The sequence below is a fragment of the Cyprinodon tularosa genome, unplaced genomic scaffold, assembly GCF_016077235.1.
Source record: "Cyprinodon tularosa strain WSP-4 unplaced genomic scaffold, ASM1607723v1 ctg517, whole genome shotgun sequence".
NCBI lineage: Eukaryota > Metazoa > Chordata > Actinopteri > Cyprinodontiformes > Cyprinodontidae > Cyprinodon > Cyprinodon tularosa.
Window position 1 is genome coordinate 80,124 of NW_024039249.1, and position 22,394 is coordinate 102,517.

At 37.8% G+C, this 22,394-nt stretch overlaps 2 protein-coding genes across 3 annotated transcripts in view; both read left to right on the forward strand.

Moving 5' to 3' along the window:
* ttc13 (tetratricopeptide repeat domain 13) overlaps positions 1 to 8,707 on the forward strand; it is a 34,993-nt gene extending 26,286 nt beyond the window's left edge. The window contains exons 15-23 of one of the 2 annotated variants that reach the window (XM_038303686.1): positions 1,500 to 1,592; positions 1,684 to 1,767; positions 1,874 to 1,958; positions 2,072 to 2,181; positions 4,086 to 4,221; positions 5,298 to 5,377; positions 5,484 to 5,562; positions 8,315 to 8,394; positions 8,483 to 8,597. In XM_038303686.1, coding sequence (XP_038159614.1) covers positions 1,500 to 1,592; positions 1,684 to 1,767; positions 1,874 to 1,958; positions 2,072 to 2,181; positions 4,086 to 4,221; positions 5,298 to 5,377; positions 5,484 to 5,562; positions 8,315 to 8,394; positions 8,483 to 8,597 — 862 coding nt within the window. Of the gene's footprint in view, positions 1 to 1,499; positions 1,593 to 1,683; positions 1,768 to 1,873; positions 1,959 to 2,071; positions 2,182 to 4,085; positions 4,222 to 5,297; positions 5,378 to 5,483; positions 5,563 to 8,314; positions 8,395 to 8,482 lie in introns of both variants that reach the window. The other variant, XM_038303687.1, reaches the window with a different exon arrangement.
* Positions 8,708 to 16,737: 8,030 nt separating this feature from the next.
* On the forward strand, positions 16,738 to 21,784 carry selenol (selenoprotein L). Its single transcript, XM_038303684.1, has 9 exons — positions 16,738 to 16,905; positions 17,368 to 17,446; positions 17,560 to 17,613; positions 18,242 to 18,287; positions 18,599 to 18,726; positions 18,870 to 18,984; positions 19,206 to 19,328; positions 19,645 to 19,782; positions 21,338 to 21,784. Exons 1-9 carry the CDS (start codon positions 16,800 to 16,802, stop codon positions 21,488 to 21,490), a joined length of 942 nt encoding a protein of 313 aa, XP_038159612.1. The 5' UTR covers positions 16,738 to 16,799; the 3' UTR covers positions 21,491 to 21,784.
* Positions 21,785 to 22,394: the final 610 nt, after the last annotated feature.

Sequence of the window (22,394 nt, forward strand, 5' to 3'; positions counted from 1 at the left end):
TTAGATATCCAGTCAATGTATGTTTAAGAACTTTACTGTTTTTTGCAAGAGATAAGATTAAAACTAAAAGTTTATAATGAAATTTATAGTGATAAGTTTAAGTATTCTGTTTGCCCTTCAAAGTAAAAAAAAAAAGAGAAAAATCCCCTTATAGAGTAAAACATACGTCCTCTATGAAAAACATCTCTTTTTTGCCTGTGATTTGAATTTTAACCTACTTGCAACACAAATTTGACTAATGTATTCGACTACCTTTCCTGCCTCTGCAAATACTTTAAACATCTTAACCCTGGGGGGAAAATGTACGTTAGTATAGCTTAACTCTCATAATGTGTTTTCTGGGAGAAGAGGAAAGAGTTTTAATTGTTTCTTGGATTTGAACTGAAAAGAAAAGGCCCCTTAAGTTGTAATATGTAGCAAACCGATGAGCTCTTTCGCAGCTCCTTACGTTACAGCTGTCTTGTGTAACATTATGTCTAGACAGAAGCTAATAACTGGTTAAAAAACATGGGTTTGAAATCTGAGAACACAGAGAATGTGGAACTAAACCTAAGAGAATGAAAGCTCCCAATTAGGCAGCAAATCTGCTGCATTTAGGCTTCTCCAATGTACTCCTGTTAAAATTATCTGAGTATTTATAAGCCTTATACATGCCATCTGTTAAGAAGCAATGTTTTTTAAGCTTAACAAATAGAGCTATATTATTCTTATGTTGGATCAGGTGGTTGCAGTGCATCAGATTCTCCTTCTTATTGAGTCTAACAATAAGAAAATGCAAATTTTGGAAGTTTTTGGCCAAATTCCTGAACAAAATCTGTCATTTCTTCAAGAAGACGGTGCAGGACAAGTGTTTCCTCATGCTGATAGATTAGGAGAACATCATCTAATATAAAGCGAATGCAGAAAGTGAATCAAACTACGGTTCAGCAAAGTATTAGCTGAAGGTTTTTCACATTTATCCAGGCAGGTAATTGTGTGTTTATTTTCTTTGTTTTTACTCCTCTTACGTTCATCCGTTACATTTTCCAAGGTTTATGTCTCATTAAAGATTGAAAAGAAGTTTTAAACTTTGTCATTGTTGCATTTTAATTAACCAGACATCTTGCTCTCTTATATTCTACTATGAAAACATACCAAATTAAAAGAATGTGGTTCGGTTATTTACAGAGATAAACATTAAGTGCAAGGTTACAAAAACAGAAACATTTGCCTAAATCATTTAAATGTTTGTTTTTAGTGAAAAACAAACAAGAATTAAGAAATGTTTTGTATAATTCTTTATTCTGTGTCAGCTATAATGTGAATAATAGGAGAATGTGATGCTAATATTTTAGAAAAAGACAAAAACACACCCTATTTCACAAGAATGACTCACATACTTCTGAAAATATGTCAAGGAGAGACTTAAGGAGGGATGGGGGAGGGAATACAGGCGTATAATAGAGTTGGACCTTTCCTTTGTTGGACACTTTATAATCAGGCTTTTCCTGTTCCTGTAGGATCGCAGATCCAGACCAGCCGGTCCTTTGGTTAGATCAGATGCCAGCCAGGAGCCTAAGTCGAGGCTTCAACAATCACATCAATCTCATCAGGTAACCACATGGCGCCTGAACTGTGTCCCCAAAGCATCTCAAATATCAACTCATCTTTAGTCTTCTGATGTTACTTTTCTTTTCATTTCAGGGGGCAGATTATTAACATCAGATACCTGGCCTACTTTGACAACATCCTAGAATTTATCAAAGACAGAATATTAGTGTACCACGGGTAAATTACAGCATTTCTGTGTACAGAGAGAGCCTTATTAGTTCTCTTTTTCTCACCGTGACTCTGAGATCATTAAAATGTTTTTGTTTTATTTCACCTGGATCAGGGCGTATAACCCAAGAGGCCTCCTGGAGGTCCGCCAAGCACTTGAAAATGTGAATAAAGTAGAAGATCTTCTGCCAATAATGAAGGTAAGAAAAAATGAGGAGAAATTAAGTTGATAGCTAAGTGACAAAAAGGATTAATATGTGGTTTTAAAGTGTTTTTTCCAGGATTGTTGGTTATGTGAGTTTATTTCTTGAAGCAGTTTAACAGTAAAACCAGAGACGGATTCACGGTGAACTCCAAGGTGCCAAGCCTGAAGGATGCTGGGAAGGAGTATGACGGCTTTACAATCACCATCACTGGAGACAGGTGACATTAGATCTCTGATACAAAGACCAGAGTCAGAGGTTCTGGTAGTTTCCAGATCTTCTGAAAGTCTTTCAAAGCTTCCTTTGGGCTTCAGCTGATTATTACACGTACAGTCCAGTAAGATTCATTATTGAATCAACAGTCGTTAAGAATCTAAACTATTAACTTACCTGTCCGGAAGGAAAGCGGCGTCCTCCATGAGGCTTCTGAGTCCCTATGCTTCCTTAAGTCTGCACCAACACACAAAAGCTTGACCCATATTACCCTTGTGCTTCTTTTTTAGTTTGTTTTTTCTTTGGCTTACATTTAAAAACTGTAATGCAAAATATAAGCCATTTTTTAGCTCTATTACAAAACTGCTACAGTCTAGCAACGCCTTATGCAGAATTCTTCCATGGACATTGGCATCATAACTAGGGGTGTAAATCACATCCATCATGGCGATTCGATTCAGTATCGATTTCCTGACCCAACGATTCGATTTTTTTCAATACTCAAGAATACACCACGATACGATTCGATTTGATTAATCGGTAAAAAAAAATTTCTCTTTCTTTTACACCTTACAGGATAAACAAAGTTTCAAGTTTGAAATAAATCAATGAAAGCTGTAATATCGTTATGCATTTTTTTTAGAAACAACAGCAAATAACAGAAGTAGAAAAGTTGCATAAAAAAATACTGCACATAATCAGTGCAATGAGTGCAATGCAATACCTTGTATCCAGACGTCCCGCCCCCTCCAAAGACGCTCCGCTGCACCTCTCCCAAATTGTAGCTGACCGCAGACAGGAGGACGGCTTGTTTTGTTTCTATGACCAAAAATGGGGAAAACAACTCGTGAAGTTTGACCCGCTAGAAGAGCGAGGTGCGCGAGAACGCTGGGACCCTTTTTCCACCTGGATCTCCGCTCTTTTTGGCCCTCATGTCCCTCCGTCGTCGAACTAAACTCGCCCCCACTTCCTTGCCGCCTCGGCCGTATCTAGACCCACAGCGTGTAGCACAGACCACGCTTCAATATTGAGCATAATATAAAAATGTCTGTGTCAAGCTCACTGCAACACACTGCTGTAAGAGTATAACCAGGAAGCGAGGTAGGAGGGCAAAATAGGTTTAGCGCCACCGCAGCACGGGAGGGAGAATTACGCCCAGGAGCAAAATGGATAAAAATGGACCGGAGGAAAAAATAAAAACATGAATCGATTCTTGACTCGATTGGACATGTCGATGCATCGGATCGTTGGCTGTTGGATCAATGCATCGATACAAAACGCTTATTATTTACACCCCTAATCATAACCAGAAGCAAATATTAATAAGTTTACATATTATATTTTGGACCTCTCAAGATTTATAGAACTATTTATTCGATGGATTTTTTTCTGTACAATGAATACTTTTATTCTTTAGAACCTGAGACGTTCTGTGATGTATACTTCAAAAATAATGTATTGTTTGGATAAAAAGGTTACATATTACTACATAGGTATTGATTAAAATTTCTACTGGTTTAATGAGAAGGACATGTGTTATGTAGGCATCGTTTACTCAAGAATCATTGACGGACTTGAAAAAACAGTTGTTATAACAGACTTAAGTATCTTTTCCTGATGATTATAGGCCGTAAATACTTCCACTATCTATTCATGTATATCAATAAATCGATCCACCATTAATCGATCCATCCTTCAATAATTGAGCTATACGTCTACTTAAACATCCATCCAGACTACTGTACAAACATCTGGGATACATTTATCATAATTCTACTTAGAAACTAAAGCAATGAAGTGGCAATTCTGGGATTTATTATCTATAAAACAAAGATCACTATCAGCACCTTGTTTTTTTTCCGTAGTTTTTTCTATTATTTAATATTTTGTGTGATTTTTTTGTGTTGGTAGGGTGGGAAACATGTTGTTCTCAGTAGAGACCCAGACAACAGAGGAACGGACCCAGCAGTACCAATCAGAGATCGAGTCTATCTACAAAGATCTCACAGTTAAAGGAAAGGCCCTCATGCTTTCTACTGAGCTTGGGGTAAGATTTCCCAAAACAAGCTTCTCCTCTCAAACACAGCCAATTTTGGCAAACGCGCAAAACAAATATGCAGTCCAGTAACTGTGAAGAATTTGGGGGAAATATTCCCCAGAATAGACATGTGACCATAATATTTTGATGTTTGTTGTCTTTAATAAAGTAAACTTCTTTCTGCTTAGACAAAATTTGGTAGTTTACTACAACATACAATGATCAGTTTCTTAAATCCATTGAAATCGTTTATTTATTTATTTAATTAGGACAGAGCACATTAATGAACAATTTTATACTTCTGTACAGATTGTAAATGAGCCAGATTATAGCATAGTTGCTAATTTACATCTGTCGTCCTGAGGCAGGAAGACAAAACAACACAAGATCACATAATACAATATCAGTCAAAACACATTAAAACAATAAAATTAGTGAGTGCATGACTGGGAGCTTTTAAGAAACTGTTTAAGGTGCTTTTTAAATGTGCAATAAGTGGGACAATCGTTGAAATCGTTGCTGCCTATGTCTCTTTAGTTAAGTTTTTTTCAGCAATACATAATTTTTCTGTTTTTTTGTGTTTTTTTTACAAGAACAACAATATTAAACACAAATTGTTTTAAAGAATATCTTGTGCACAACAACTCCGGTCACAAAAAAATATTTTATACCTTTCAGTAGAGATGATCAAATGCAGTCCACATTTTTCAGAAAATGTGACATGGCCCTTTAAGTGGTCTCTTTGTATGAACCATGACTTCTTATTGGTCCATAATGACAATAAACATTTTCTATTTTTGCATTTCTGCTCTAACAAGCTCAGTTATTTTAGTTCCTATTAGAGCCTTAATGAAAATTAGTTTTACATAAAATTGTAAATGGAGATCTTGCATGTAAACACTGGAACAAAACCCCCACTCTGTTTATTCTTTTCTGGGTCCCTAATGCGTTAAAAGCTCCAGATTTCACTCTCATGTAATACAAAAACAACTAACATCTTTGTTATGTGTTGTTACTAATATGAACTGCTGTAGAAGGAGGATGTATTTGAACAAACAAAGCTGATTTTGTCATTTTTCTGTTAGGACGCAGATGCGGTCTGCAACCTTATCCTTTCTTTAATATATTACTTCTGCAACCTCATGCCTCTATCCAGAGGATCCAGGTACATTTCTGTCAAAATACATATGGGCATAGTTATATATATGTATAAAGATGTTTGGTTAAAAAGTAAAAGACAAACTCTAAAGGATGGGTGTTTTTGTCCTCAGTGTTGTGGCGTACTCGGTTGTTATGGGGGCGCTGATGGCCAGTGGGAAGGAGGTCATTGGTAGGATCCCAAAAGGAAAGGTAAATATAAAAGCAGAGAAACAGTCAGTAAAGCTGAACTTCCCACAGTTTGAAACAGATATTTAAACACACTATGAAAATTTTATTTTTCTTTCTGTCTGACATTCTCTCAAACTGAAGCTTTCCATTTTTTGTGTATTTTTGCATATAAAAATAACAACAGACAGTTTACTACAATGAAAAAGACTTTGCAAAAACAACAGAGATGTTGATACATTTGTAAGTTAGAATAAGTCTAAGGTATTTTATTTATCTTTAAAAAGTAAAAATATTTTTTTTAACTATACATCAGTAGCTCACTCTGATTGCATACAAAGTGTTTCTGAAAGATTACTGCATCCTGATGGTGAATTATGTGTTTTATTCTTTAGTTTTTGCTAAGTTTGTTAAAGCCATTTGTTTGTATTTACAATGACAGCAGAGGTACGACAGGGGTGGGAAAAGGAAGTACTAAGCAGGATAGCATCTCACAGCGAAGGTGTAAAATAATAAGGAAAAGCCTAAGATCCAGTGTGGAATAAAAATGCAAAAGTATGTTTGATTCCAAAAGGGATCAGAGGCAATCAGATGTCACTGCAGAGTCAAACATGGATAAAGCTGCTTATAGATACTGATACCAGCGACGGCAATGCTTAGTTTCTACAGTCTAACATATCAGATGTGTCACTGTTTGCATTTGGTAGAAATAGGAATACTTTCTTTTCTCCTTGATGTCCTGATAGCAAGCTCTGGGTTAGGATTGACTAGAACATGAGGCTACTGAAGATCAGTTTATTTAATTAATATGGGTTGTTCTCAGTGATGGGAGTAACGGCGTTAAAAGCGCCGTTACCTTGTTTTAGTAACGAGTAATCTAACTAATTACTTTGACTGTAACTATAACGCAGTTACCATTGCAGACACCCCGTTACTGCACGTTACTCAGGTCGCACAATGAACCTTTTTTCATGATAGGACTTGTGCGCGCCTTGTCATGAGAGAGGGGAGGATGAGATTGGCTGATGTATAGTGAGATTCCGTCTGTCAGTTGGGTAGGTGGGTGTTTCTGCTGGCGGGTGTTAACATACAGCACACACAGAGAGATGGAGAGTGAGGAGGACTCCAGCAGCAAAACAACGTTTTCCTGATGGAAATACCGATGTTACGTCGAGCTGAGTTTCCCCATCAGATACGGTTTCCCCTGCATCTCCGCACATAGCAGGCGGCACGATTCACCGCGCAAGCGACAGGAAATGCGCATGCTCGCTAAAGGCGCGCAACAGTCGCCCTGTGCTCGCGCCACAGGAGAACTATGGAGAGCGTGAACGATCAAATGATAGCCTATATGGAGAAAGGGAGATGGATGGATGGATGGATGGATGGATGGATGGATGGATGGATGGATGGATGGATGGATGGATGGATGGATGGATGGATGGATGGATGGATGGATGGATGAATACTCTGCCTTTTCAACCTACTGTATTTTTTATTTTAAACATTATTTGATGGCCTTTGTGGCAGGGATGGAGATCCATATTTTATGTCACACACAGAGTATACATCTAGATAGATAGATGGATAGATAGATGTTGCAGTATCTATAACAACCCAAACACACAGGATTTCAGAATTAGACATCCCCAGTTATTAATTTCATATACTCACCAGATCTGAATGTCCTGTTAAAAAACTTCACATGGCGTTCCCCCCTGATGTCATTTAGGTTGAGTTGCAATAAATGCTAAACTCTCTGCAGGTCCTTGTCCGCTCTATTCAGCTGGCTTTAGAAACACACGGCGAGAAGGTGGGGGCTGGGTGGTGAGGGTTACGGGGGCGAGAAACGCAAAAGTAACGCAATAGTTACTTTTACTAGTAACTAGTTACTTTTATTGTGGAGTAACTCAGTTAGTAACTCAGTTACTTTTTGGGAGATGTAACTAGTAACTATAACTAATTATTCTTTCAAAGTAACCACTGGTTGTTCTTCCAATTAGATCCAGATATTTTAAGTATCTGCCTCAGTGGCCACCATCTGACTTTCTAGTAGTTCCATAACAGCAGATGGCGCACGTTTGCTCCAAACAGGCACTACTGGGATTCTATTAAGGGTAAAAACATTATGAGGAGGGACATTTGGTGTATATTAATTGGTTTTATCATGATCAAATGTTTTTTTTGTGTCTGTATTAAAATATTTAAACAAATATGAGAGAATTATGAATAAGTAAAAAGATTCTGGACCTTTTCTAATGTAATCATGTAGTTGATTTATCCATAGGCCATAAAACACCTTTTTAATTGAAAATGCTACAAAATATTGTATTTTACACTCAGCCTGAAAATATGTTGACCAGGGCTGAAACAATCGGATTAATCGATCATTAAAACCATTTAGTTATCAATTTATCGTTAATTGGAGTATAGAGACTATATAACATGCCTTTAGCTGATAGAGCTACCCACCCACCCATCAAGATGCTCTTTCCAGAACTCCTCAAGTGGAAAAGTTTAAGTTTCACCCGGTTTGATTTAGTAAAACGTCTTCCTTATGGAACATTTGCTATCAGATTATTAAACAATTATTGGGAAAACTAATCAACAAATTAACCAATTTGAGTTTTTCATTAGAGAAATGTTTGTAGACATCAATACAGATTTTTCATGGCTGATATGGATTATCGCACAATGCAGTCCCTTTAAATGAAAACGTCACATTTCCAGGTGATGACTCCTTTAATGTGGTATTTGTTTTTTCCTCTTTTTTCTTCAGCTGGTAGATTTCGAAGCAATGACGGCACCAAGTCCAGAAAACTTCAGTAAAACGGCAAAAAGCTGGATGAATCTCAAAAGGTACAGTAAGGAAACTGTTTCTTTTGCTTCTTATTCTGCTTTATCTGCCCTGAAAGCCCGATCTGACTAAAACTCTTCCTGTTCGCAGTTTACCGAGTTGGTACCGAAGTCTTCCATCGGTAGCAGAGACCTTCCCGTCCATCAGAACAATGATAGAAGTCCTAAACACAGACTCGTCTTCACATTGTCCAAAGAAGTCTTGAAACGTCTTCCAACGCTCAGAGAAATCCGTCAAAGAAAGTCTTAAAAATGGAGCTTCTGCACAACTCAGCAAAGGCACAGAGTTCTACTTCCCAAACATCACTGGATCCCAGTTTAGCATTGATACTTGATTTATTTCAGTTTGAATACATAAAAAAGGAAAATGTTCTCACCTAACTCTTCCTTAAATATTCTCTAACGATCACTTTTGGATTTATTTATTATGATTTGACTGATATGCTTCTAAAATAACCCCGGTAATTTGTTTCAGATGCAGTCTTTGTAAAACAACAGTTAAACAAAATCACAGCCGGATGGTTAAAGTGAATATTTGGTTCTAATCTTTTGTTTTTAGCTTGTTGTTTATTTCTCCCTCACTACCAGGCTCTTCCAGTCTATTGGAAAATAGAAGCGATTGTGTCCACCTTCGCTCTCTCTCTCTCTCTCTACGCATTGAAGTACTAAAAGCACAAAACCCATCCATGGAGCATATCCACATGAGGATTATCTCAACCAAATCTCATCTTAATTTGCCCTAGATTATAAAGCAGGTGGCTTAGAAATAATTTAGTTTTAGGTCAGCGTCTAAAGAACAGTTTGATTTGAAAAGGCCGACTGTAATTGGCACTTTGAAATCTTCCACCACCGGTGTGGATGCAATAAGATAAAAGTTGTAATTAAAAACATTTGAAAAAACGTTCAAGGCTACTGGATTTTACTTGAGATACTTTTTAAGCAGCGTGTCTTATTTCTATCAGCGCTTACAGTCACTTTGTTCTGCAGCTGTTTCCTATCATCTGCACAGTAATGCAAACCAGCATCAATCAGAGGTGTTCGAAGACTAGAAAAAAATTATAATTACCTTAGAACATCCGATCAGAAACTCAGTCAAAGCTGTTAAAGCTAACAAGCTAATCTAATTGTATAAATTAACGCAATGGGTTTGACTTTTTAATAATCTACTTTTAAGACTTACACTCACCGGCCACTTTATTAGGTACCCCATGCTAGTAACGGGTTGGACCCCTTTTTGCCTTCAGAACTGCCTCAATTCTTCGTGGCATAGATTCAACAAGGTGCTGGAAGCATTCCTCAGGGAGTTTGGTCCGTATTGACATGATGGCATCACACAGTTGCCGCAGATTTGTCGGCTGCACATCCATGATGCGAATCTCCCGTTCCACCACATCCCAAAGATACTCTATTGGATTGAGATCTGGTGACTGTGGAGGCCATTTGAGTACAGTGAACTCATTGTCATGTTCAAGAAACCAGTCTGAGATGATTCCAGCTTTATGACATGGCGCATTATCCTGCTGAAAGTAGCCATCAGAAGTTGGGTACATTGTGGTCATAAAGGGATGGACATGGTCAGCAACAATACTCAGGTAGGCTGTGGCGTTGAAGCGATGCTCAATTGGTATCAAGGGGCCCAGAGAGTGCCAAGAAAATATTCCCCACACCATGACACCACAAGCCTGAACCGTTGATACAAGGCAGGATGGATCCATGCTTTCATGCTGTAGACGCCAAATTCTGACCCTACCATCCGAATGTCGCAGCAGAAATCGAGACTCATCAGACCAGGCAACGTTTTTCCAATCTTCTATTGTCCAATTTCGATTAGCTTGTGCAAATTGTAGCCTCAGTTTCCTGTTCTTAGCTGAAAGGAGTGGCACCCGGTGTGGTCTTCTGCTGCTGTAGCCCATCTGCCTCAAAGTTCGACGTACTGTGTGTTCAGAGATGCTCTTCTGCCCACCTTGGTTGTAACGGGTGGTTATTTGAGTCACTGTTGCCCTTCTATCAGCTCGAACCAGTCTGGCCATTCTCCTCTGACCTCTGGCATCAACAAGGCATTTCCGCCCACAGAACTGCCGCTCACTGGATGTTTTTTCTTTTTCGGACCATTCTCTGTAAACCCTAGAGATGGTTGTGCGTGAAAATCCCAGTAGATCAGCAGTTTCTTCTGGCACCAACAATCATGCCACGTTCAAAGTCACTCAAATCACCTTTCTTACCCATACTGATGCTCGGTTTGAACTGCAGGAGATTGTCTTGACCATGTCTACATGCCTAAATGCACTGAGTTGCCGCCATGTGATTGGCTGCTTAGAAATTAAGTGTTAACGAGCAGTTGGACAGGTGTACCTAATAAAGTGGCCGGTGAGTGTATAGTTGGATACAAGACAATTAATCTAAGTGATTAAAGCAGAATCAATATTTTTGTTGTGGTGGATTGTATTTGCATAATTAAAATAAACAGATTCATCTGCATTCAGATGGTTTTAGGTTTACAGATAAGCTTTAGGATTTATCTATGTATAAAACCAGCCTTCCGCTGTTCTTTAACACCTCTGACTGTTCTGTCTTTGACTTTTAATTTGAACTGGAAACACTATTTTTTTATTTTCTTTACACTACCTATCAGACCTAGACGTTATATTGATTATCCAGGTTTTTATATGGAGCACAGAGATTATTTCCTACCAAATTTGTTTTTTCTAACAATAAAAAGTGTCAAAGCTGATTTTAATTACAGATACTTTATAAAGTTGCTGAAATGGTTTGAAAGTCAAAAAGGGCATAAATTTGGCTTTTATATTTATCCAAATAATTCATTGAAAAGTAACTGTTTCCATTATTTGATAGAATATTACCTTTGAGATGGTAATTTTTAACAAAAAAAAGAAAAAGGAAGGATCAGGGCCGTCACTAGGTTTGAGAGACATGGGTGGCTTAGCCCCTAGGTAAGATATTGCGCGCGCGAAGCGCGTGCCGAAATTTTTTCAGTGCACTTTCTAAGGCGCTGTCTATAAATTCATTATTTTAAGAGCAACATACCTGGGAAACACTTCCCTCACTAATGCTACTTCACCAACTAAACTACACCAGTTAAAATGTGCTAAATTACAAAGAGTAAATGGTAGGTGCCATGCATTACTGCATAAATGGAAGAAGGCAAGTGGTTCGCCACTCATCATAATGGAAACCTTCTACAGAAGACAGTTGTCTAACCAACAGACTCCCAACATCTTCATAAACCCTTAACCTGGCCATTCATCTTTCCCCATCTCCCCTGCACCCACAACCTGTCAGGAACCCCTGTCTGCTTTGCAATAACCCTGTTTCTGTGTGTGTGCTTGGTGTGTGTGTGTGACCTGGACTTTGGCATGTCTTTCTCTACACCTGGCACAGAGAGAAACACATATATGTGAGGAACTTAACAATAAATGCAGCATTATCTTTGATAGATTTCTGCTTAATCTAAAGTTTAACCACAAAATACAAGTTGCATAAATGGACAGTAGGCAATAGGCAATAGCATCATTGCAAAGAAGGATATCCTTGAGACTTTTTCACATCAGTCTGACAAAGTTTTAATGCAAATAAAGGAAGTATTTTTAAGTACAATGTATTAATGAAAACACAAAATCAACAGTATATGAAACGTACAACTTAGAACTATAGTCAACCCAAGGAAGCACTACCATATCACACAGTGTCGCCCTATCAGACTGGTGGCACATAGATATGGGAGAATTATCCTGCCATAATGCAAGAGCACATAACTTCAATTAGAGAAAAGAATTTCATCTTCTTGCACTCAAAACTTATAATGCTCACACTCAAAACATGCGCTCTCTCTCAAATATTTTCTCTTCTCTCAAAAATCTTTGTTTCTTCTCTCAGATTTAAACAGATATTTTCTATATTATCACAGATATTTTTTCCTCTCGCTTGCCTCCATCTCCGCTCTGCACGGGTCTCAGTTACGCTCTGCTTGCGGATTTGTTTTGCTCTCTCAGACTGCAGTTGGATCGTTGCCTAGCAACCTTTCCAGCCAATAGAACGACAGCCTCGGAAAAGGTGCGCTTGTTTAACCCTACGGAGTGTGCCTGTGCTACTACGCCACTTATAAAGCGTCAGCTGAAACTGCTATTTACAGTAGTTTTGTGGCTGATTGTTGTTTAGAAATAGAAAACCTGGTTTCATTTCTTAGTTTTGCCCTGGATTTTGTAGCGTTTGTGGACGCTACGTCGCTACTTGATCAAAACAATAACGTCGCTACAGGAAAGTTACTTGATAAATAAAGCAGCGACGCTACGGTCAAGCTACTTGAAAATGTAGTTAAACTAATAGCTTCGCTACATGTAGCGGCGCTACTGCCCATCACTGCTCCTGTGACAAAACTATTATAATGATGCTAGTAGGCTACAACAACATCGTGTTTTCCCACACCACTGACTTTGTTCACCATGGTAACGTAATTCCTACTGAATCAGACAAGCTATTAGGCCTATATTGTCTCTTTCCTCACTCCAGGTAAAGTGAAGAAAATGTAAACCGCTGACATCAAATGGCAAACTCACCGTATGTATCTGCACGCAACCATAACTTTCCTAATCAAGCTCGATGACTGTGTGGAGATTCAAAGGGCGCGCTGTTGCTGCACTGCACAGCTGCTATGGTCCAGTTGATGGCCGTGTACCACGTGACGTGACGCTGGACGCGGAGCCAATGAAGGAAATGAATATCCTAACGATATTAATAATTGTATAAATAATTGTGTTTGTAAATAAACTAACAGGAACTTATCTTCAGATTAACTTGCCTTCTTGGTGGCTCGTTTTCAGTGCTTTACTGCAATTGTTTGGGGTTATATGGAAAAAAAATCAATAAATAAAAAAATAACAATAAAAATCGCAAAATAATTATGGGGTGGCTAATACCAACGAAGGGATGACTTCAGCCACCCTAAAATAGGTCTAGCCACGTCCCTGGGAAGGATAGTGGTCTAAAATTTGCTGTTACCTGACTTCATATCGACCCAGCATGGGGTTAAAGCACAAAGAAGAACTTTTCCTTAGATTTATAGGCCTTAAAAGCTCAGTTTGTTGAAACAAAGTGGGCATAATCATGCAGTATTTCACTCCAGTTTCTGATGGGCCTGCTTTGTTTAACAACTAACATTTTTAATGTATTTCATATGTGCTGACTGGTTGTAATCATCTCGTTTTGCTGGGACATCAGGTTCAATTTGGCTTAAGATTCATAGGGGAGAACATCTTTCAATATTATGTCCTAAAGCTTGAAGAGAAGGAGTTTTTTTTTTTCTATTGACTGAATGTTGAACAGTCAAACTGGGCTGGAATTTCACCAGGCTCATTATTTTTTATTTTTAAAGCCATCAAATTGAATAAACTGAAAGCCTTATGTAGAAGAGTAATCGCTCGAAACTCGTTAACCATCATTGTTTGCTCATCACTGGCAGCAAAAACTCCCTTCAAGAGTTCTGGAGCACAGTGTGATCCCTTTGCATCACTGGAGAAGTTGTTTCTAATTCCTCTACACTGGAGGGTTTCTGAGCATAAAGACTTGTTTTGCCATAAAATCTCCACTTAGTTTAAGTTGAGACTAAACGTATCCAGAACCTTTATCGTAGAGTTAAGGTTCCATCAAATCAGCTTAAGTCTTGAGGCAAGAAATCAGACCCAGAACATAATTTTAATTTTACTGAGAATGATTTTCTTTGTTTGCTACTTTTCCTGAAACACTATTAATTTGACTTCAGGTAGTTATCATTCAGTTTAGGTTTTATTAGATTAACAGCGTTCTGAAACAATGTGGTAATTATATTACCATAGTGCAGTTAAATCTTAATGAGTAAATACTTCAGTTGCCTCCTTTCACTGGTGATGTTTTACACAAATGCTGCTCAAAAATATAAATTTGTTTGGGCGAAATGAGAAATCAGATTAACAATACTGGTCAGAACTAGCCAAAAGCTAATCTCCCTGAGTTGGGCTTCAATTTAATTTTATTAGATATATTTGTCACACATTTTTTGGCTTGTGTCATGGTTTACCACAAATTGAAAATTTGTCCCTAATTCCCATTTGACTTGATCAAATTCGAAGTAACACGAAAAAATTACTTTCTTAATGTTAGGAAAACTGAGCTGCAAATTTCTCTTTTGCTCTGTCTGCAGGTCCAACATCACTTTAATCATCTCGCTTTGCTCAAGTTGCACAACTTCCTCCATTTGCTTTGCTATTCCATTCCATTCTATTCTGATTTACAACACGCGTAATCTCAAGGCACTTAAGAGACAATTCAGTTGGATTGGTTAAAAGTTTCTGTCAAGGAAAACCAGCTCATTGCATCGAGTCAGTGACCTTACAGAATGGCAAGGTCACTTTGTTCCATGCAAAAACTCCTGGATTAGCATGGAACGACACAGGACACATACTGAGCATGCAGGCAGTAACAATGGAGAGAAAAAACTCCCCATTAGCAGGAACAAAAGCTCCAGCAGAGCCCCAGATCACTCCTGTACAGTACAGTGCAAAAATAATTAACTGAAGAAGTAACTTAATGCTTCCAATGTTCCCACCTGTTCTGGTCACACAGGATTTCATTAACTACTTAAACCGTATAAAAAGCTTTTAATGTTTTTTTCACATACAGTTAATCAAAAATAAGTTGCAGACAGTGGAAGAAAACTGTATAATGTTAAAAGAAAATTGAGTTCTAAAGCTCATGTACAGTTATCAGTGCAAAATGTTACTCGAATGAAAGTAAAACTTACATGAGCAGTATTTAAGTAAAAGTTACTGAGTTACTTTTTTTAAGCAAACAAAAATCCTGATCCATATCATAAAGGATAACAGGAGATGTTGGCCTAAAACTTGTAAGCAATAATTAATAGTAACAAATAAAAGGATAAATTAAAGCCTTGAAAAAAGAAAAAAATATAAAAACAATAATGATTTATATGGTTAAATGTTAAACTACCTGTTCTTGTTGTTTTAAACTTGGCTAAAGAGCTAAAGAGATGATGTTTTGGTTTCGATCAACAAATTTCTGCTACTATATGCAATTACACTGAGCCGTGTATCAGTGCATCACCTTAGCCGGCCTTTTGAGTGTCCTAAAATAGCGGTCCCCAACCACCGGGCCGCACAGAAAAAAATAATAAATATATAATTTATTGACGATAAGAGTCTGAGTGATGTTTTATTTTGAAAAATCTGAAAAATTGAAGTATTCTCTCCCTATTACATCAGTTGGTGCATCTGTGCCTCTTGACACAGGTTAATTCAGTTCAAGACTCATCCTATCTATAACATCCTATCTTTGTGAAGCGGGATTTTCTGCGGTTACAGCGACAAAAACAAAGCTACGGAGCAGACTGGACATCAGGAGCACACTTCGTGTGTCTTTGTCTCCCATTACGCCTAGATGGGACCGGCTTGTTTCAAAGAAACAAGCTCAGGGATTCCACTAATTCAAGGTAATGGTTAGTTATATTTTTATGCTGTTTGCATTTGATTTTATGCCAGTCGTATCATTTCATTTAATCGTATACCCCCCCCCCCCCCCCCCCCCACCCCACACACACACACACACACACGTTGTGTCACAATATCCTTGTGGGGACCTTCCATTGACTTCCATTCATTTCCCACTAATTTATATGGCCTAACCGTGACCCTTGCCCTAACCATAACCATTACCGACACATACCTATCCCTAAACCTAACCTAAACTCAATTCACACCTTAGTCCTAAACCTAACCCCCACCCCAAGAAGAGAAACTTTCCTTATGGGGACCAGTTGTTGGTCCTCGCAAGTAACTATGAGTCCCCAAAATGTAGCATATTCCTAGGAAATTGTCCCCACCAGGTATTAAAGACATGGCCACACCCATACACACACACACACTTCAAAGGCCGGTCCGTGAAAATATTGTCTGACATATAACCGGGCCGTGGTGCAAAAAAGGTTGGGAAGCGCTGGCCTAAAAGAAGCCAAAGAATTTCCTGCAGTTGCCGGACCTGTCCATCAACTGGATTCTGTTCGTCATCCTTTCGTCATAAGTGTTTTCATGCTTCAGTATGTATATCCACCATTTTGGCTAGTCAGTTTTCCGGATGATGTTACAGTTCTGGCTTTGGTGTGAGTAAAAAATTGTTTCCTTCCATCAAAATCAGCTCAGGGCCCCAAAAGTTCTCGGACCACCTCTGTTATGAGAACCATTAATAGGTTAGTCTGGCGACTCTTCACCACCAGATGGTGCTAAACTGCAAAAGGCATGTTTTTGTGTTTGTTTTTTGTCTCATGATAAGGGGTCTCACTGGCTGGGCTGTCCATTAAGTGCAGGTGATGTGAAAACGGTGGCAGTCAGTAGGAGCTGGTGACCATGGCGGAGATTGATGCTGTATCAGAGGAGGCCTTAACCAGTGGCCTGAGTCTGCTGGTCAATTTGGGTACAATTTTACTACAGAATGCCCAGCAGGAAGCAGCAGGTAGGATGAATTATAAATATATCTGTATAATCTTTGGTTGTTGTTTTTGATTTTGCTTTGGTATGTTACATTTTAAAAACTTTTAATTAAGCATTAACTAAAAGAAAAGAAAAAACAAACAAACAAAAAAACTATTAATACTTTATTAGTTACATAGATAAGAAACGTTATTAATGCTTAAGTGTCAATCCCTTGAAATTCAAGTAAGTAAAATAAAAAAATACACTCAGTTCTACATCAGTTGTGGTGTAAACTGACTTTTATAATAAACAACTGAGGATATTAATGTAGATATATTTCCTGATATTAAAACAGTTCTTGAACAATGGCGCTCAGAATAACTCCATGGATTAAAATACCAGACCGGCTGGTCTAATCTAATTCCTGTCATGCTTATTTCCAATATAAAGGCATTGTACAAATCCACCAGACCTCTAACAAAGCATCTTTGTTATTTTACAGCCTCTCTGGAGACTTTTGTTCCTCGTAAGATCACTACTTTATTTGGTTTGATCACAGCTGGGGAGAATTTCTATAGAAGGTAAAAAATATAAACATATTAAATATGATATATATTTTGTACAGGTTTAAAAGTGTGTTCTCAATGCAACTGGCCGGATTTGGATTTTGAAGAAACTTTTTTTTTCCACTCAGCATTGGAGTGAAGACAAAAAGTGAAGCAGAGGCTGTTTGGAAGAAATCCTACCAGTAAGTTATGACACAATTACACTAAAATGTCCAACAAGCCTATTTAAGCTGATACAGCATCAACAGCTTTTTTGTTTTTGGTGGAATGAACCTGCTTCTAAGCATTTACATTTAAATAAATGTTTTGCCTAATTTGGCTATTTCAGCTGATCTAAGATCAGGTAATAGAGGAAACCAGTAAAGGAGGAACAACCTTGACAGCCCAATGGATTCCCAAACAGGAGGAGATCCAATTGAGTTCTGGGTGTCTTGGGATCTATTCTCAGTTGGACAATCTCCCAAAAAAAATCTGTAAATGAAGGCATCCAGCAGAATCCCAAAGCACCTAAGCTTATTTAATTTGCTGTTCCAATCATCTCCCAGAGGAACGAGATGCTGATAATTTCAAGCCTTTGATAACTGGTCCTACTGATGGGCCCTTCTTTATATTAGCGTCAGTCGATTGTCTTCTACTTATCTAAAGGTCAGGGCCCCTGGATAACTGGTCTCCACCCCCCCGCCCTGAAACATACTCACATAATACAACCATACATAAATAGGCTATAAATGGTGGACGTTTTGATTTGACATTCAAAATGTTGAGGAGCTCTATTGATTTAAGCATGTATCTTAAATCCATTTTCCCCAGCTGTCCTGCTGTCAGAGAACAAGTAGATGAGCTTCTGAAACTAGAGGTCTGTATATGTATTAAAGCTTTTTCCCTATTAAATGTCTTTTCTTCTTTGCTTTCATTTGCTATAAACCTTTAAAATGATGTCCATTGTTCTGATTATGCTTCTACCTTTAACATCTTTTTTTTCTTTTGCATCTATGTTTTCCTTTCCTATTTTCATAAAACATACAAATTCTGGTACGAGAAAAGTGTGGTTAAAGCAAAACAGGGATTGCTTACTTCACTTCTAATCTTTATATACAACACACTTATATTTATTGCACCAAATAGCTTTAATCTGTTTCCAGCTATCTCTTATGATTTATTTTGCAGGCGGAGTGGGACTCCTTCCTGCAGAGCGTGGACAAAGGGTTGCAGATGACAGATGAGCAGCTTTCTGCAGCACAGACAGCAGACAGCCTTAGTGCAGACATTCTGTTTTCTAATGCACGGTCAGGAAAGTAAGTTTACCCTTCAGCCATTAAAACCAGTTAAACCCTTAGCTGATTGTTCCAGATAAAGGAAAGGTTTCAAACACTCCCATCAGTTTATATCAGTGTATGACTTTGACATGGGGTGTTTTTTTCTTTTGTTTTCTTCCAAGGAGTGTGACTCTGGGTCAGTACTTAGGTAAGGGTCAGAAGCTGCTGCTGGTTCTCATTGGGCATTTTGGATGGCTGCCATGACGGGACCATGTGGCCCAGCTGGAGGCCCATCAGGTCAGTGCACTTTGTATGATTTGTTATAAAATACTGTGAAAAGTAAAAAAAAAAAAAAAGAGTTTAAATAAACCTTATGGAGAAATGCTGCAAAAACTCCTTTTCCAAAAGGTAAAGCAAACAGTTCAAGTGTATTTTCTAAAGCTGCTGACTCCACTTGATCTCTGCAGTAAGACAAAAGCTGCATTGTAAGCGGTGTTGTATATCTCTCTGCCCTGCAGACCCTCCTGGAGGCTCGGTCGGTGCAGGTCGTAGTGGTTTCCTTTGGCAGTGAGGAGGGAGCTCAGCTATGGCTGGAGGAGACTGGGTGCAGCTTTAAAATACTTTTGGATTCACAAAGGAAGGTGAATATTCGTAATTAACGTTACAGAAAAGTGATGGTTGAAGTGATACATTGGTGGAAAATGTGAGAAATAAACACACAACTTTGTTACCACATATGGAAATAGTTTTGAAGTAGCAAAAACATTCTAAAGAAAAGAGTTAGGGGAATTTACTCAAGCTGTTTAATGATATCATTAAAGCTCAGAGATCCAAATGCTCAGACCATGTAGTCTGAGAGGTTAGTGACCAGATGATGGCTTTAAAACAACCGGGACAGTTGCCATAGAGACAGTCATGCTTGCTTTCTAAATAACTAGCCTGTATTGTCTGGTCCAGGTCTACAGGAGTTTTGGGCTTGGTTCATCCGTCTCCAAGGTGTTGAAGTTTGGCTGCCTGATGCAGTTTTCAGAGTACAGCATCGCCAACAGAGATTTCCCTGATTTCCCATATCGCCTGTTGGGAGACATTTATCAGGTACAAAGACGACGGCACTGATAGAATAAAACAAACAGAACTTTGCTGGCTTTAAGAACAGCTTTACTTCATCACTATACAGTTGCAAAGCACAGATATGAAAATAAATACAGCCCTTATGATCGATAATTGATATTTTTGCTATTTTTCCATGGAAACTAAATAGAAATAAAGAGAAGTTTTTAATACTGACCCAATTTCACTATTAGGACCGATACCAATATGTTTAAAAATGACCAATATAGTAGTGATACTGTGCATCACTACTATATAGGTATATGAATTATTATGTATGGTGCAGGTGAATCTAGGTACAGCTGTACTTGACCGTTTACATAACCTTCAGTTTTAGACAAAAAAATTTCAGTTGCCAGTAAAATAAATTGAAATTGAAAAAAAGTAATAACTGAGGCAGTCAGTGAAATTAGAGATTTTCTGTAATGTTCAGGAAATGTTCAGTCCGACTTCTGCACCTGTTGACAGGTATCTTGGTTCACTGTTCATCAGTAAAGTATTTCCATTTGTCTGGGAAAAAAAGTATTCTTTAAATAAAAATTCTAAATCAATGTTTTATTTTAACTAAATTATCAAGTAGTTATATATATATTATATATAGTATATATATATATATATATATATTTTTTTTTTTTTTTTTAATTATAAGTTTTTTCAGTTTTGTGTTATTGGAATTAGTAGTGTAAAGTTATCATTGTCTTTAATGGGATGATATGTAAACTGTATATGAGAACCTTTATGGTGTCTTTAGGGCTCAATCCCCCTCAGAACACTTTCATCAATATAAAACTCTCTAAAATCCTATATTTTTTTTATTTATCCTTTATTTAACCAGGTAATGCCCATTGAGATTAAAAATCTCTTTTGCAAGGGAGACCTGGCCAAGATAGGCATCAAAATTACATCACATCATTACATACGTACAAAAACACACACAAAAAAGCCAAATATGCACTTACAATAAAATTTCAATTAAAACAATGCCATGTGAGGGAGTCCAACTCAAAACATCTCATATAGGACTTGGCTTCTTTGTATCCTGGTTTTTTATATCTTCTGTGTTTTTTAAGATACTTTTTTTTTATCTGACTGAAATTTCACTCCTTTTAAGGGAATGGAGAAACCCTATATCGATGAAAACTTAGTGCCTTGTAATACAGTATGTCTGTTAAAAGACCATTAGGCCTTAACTGTTTTGAACTTTAATCATATCTTACGCTTGTTCTAAATCCATAACTTTAAGCTGTTGGTCATTTTTCTGCAGCATGTTATAATACACAGCGGGTATAATGCAAACCATCCAAACATTAAAGGCCAGCAACAGGTTAATTTATATGCAACCAACTTTGCTGCAGTCCAGATACGACTTTATTAATCTCTGATCCTTTGCATTTATAAACTTAGAATTTATAAACTAGTCTGTGAGCTTAAAGGAATTAAAAATTTAGCAGTGTTCCTCTATCATCATGTTTATCAGAGTCAATGCATAGCTAACTTTGCTTTGCGCTGTTTTATTTATGTAATCCCGTTTTTTTTTTAGCTGGGAGGGGACTTTTTACTGGACCAAACGGGAAGGGTGCTTCTCTCTCATCCCTCCAAAAACCCTCTGGACAGACCGAGCCTGACGGATGTCCTACAGGCTGCTGAAGCCAACTCTACCCGCTCTGAAGAGGCACACGCACAGGCTGAATAAAAGCTATAGGAAAAACATTGATGCCACTGAGGACGACCAGCTCTTGATGCACATGGATGACGTCTCATCTTACAGTCGTTATGAAGAGATGCGACCGATGCTGAACTGTGCAGAAAAGACTAAATTGATCTTCTTTGGTGATGTCAGTGTTGTGATTTAGGATGAAACATTTATTCATTAGTCATCTAGATTTACACTTACCATTTAAACAGACATAAGAGTGAAGTTAATATGAGGAATATCTGTTCTTTTTATAAGACAAACTATTTTATTGATTAAAAACATGATTAAATAGATTCTATCTGGAAGAATTTTTGGAAGTCTAACAGCTGGTTCACCCTCTGGCTCCAGATGCATATATAATGAGAATGGCAAAGTCCACTCTTTAAACCTTCTGCAGAAAGTTGTAAAATAAGTAGATTAACCTCAGAAGAAAACAAATCCTCAGTAGTTCTTAAGATCCTGACTGAAGCTGGTAATTCTGTCATCATTAACAAGGAAACTCCTTTTTTTACCGACATGAGCTGAAGGGCCGCTCAGAAAGGAAGATGCCAGTATATGAAAATAGATTAAGGTTTGTAGATGTTCTCATGAAGGAAGGACTAACTGATGGAGACATGTCATGTGGAAAAATGAAACGGGGGAATCTTAGTGTGGTTTTTTTTTCAGGAGGGAGTGGATCACTTTACACAAATAAATGATCTCATTAAGACATGACGTAATGTGGAAATGGTGAATGAGCATCTGAAGACAGCAGTCAGGAAGTTGGAGCTTTAGTACAGATGGGTGGTCGTGAGCACTGACCCTAAACTGCAAAAACGATCTAGAAATAAGTAAAGATTTCCTAAATTAAGTGTATTTACCTTTAATTTGAGTAGGTAAATAAGATGATTTGCCAATGGAA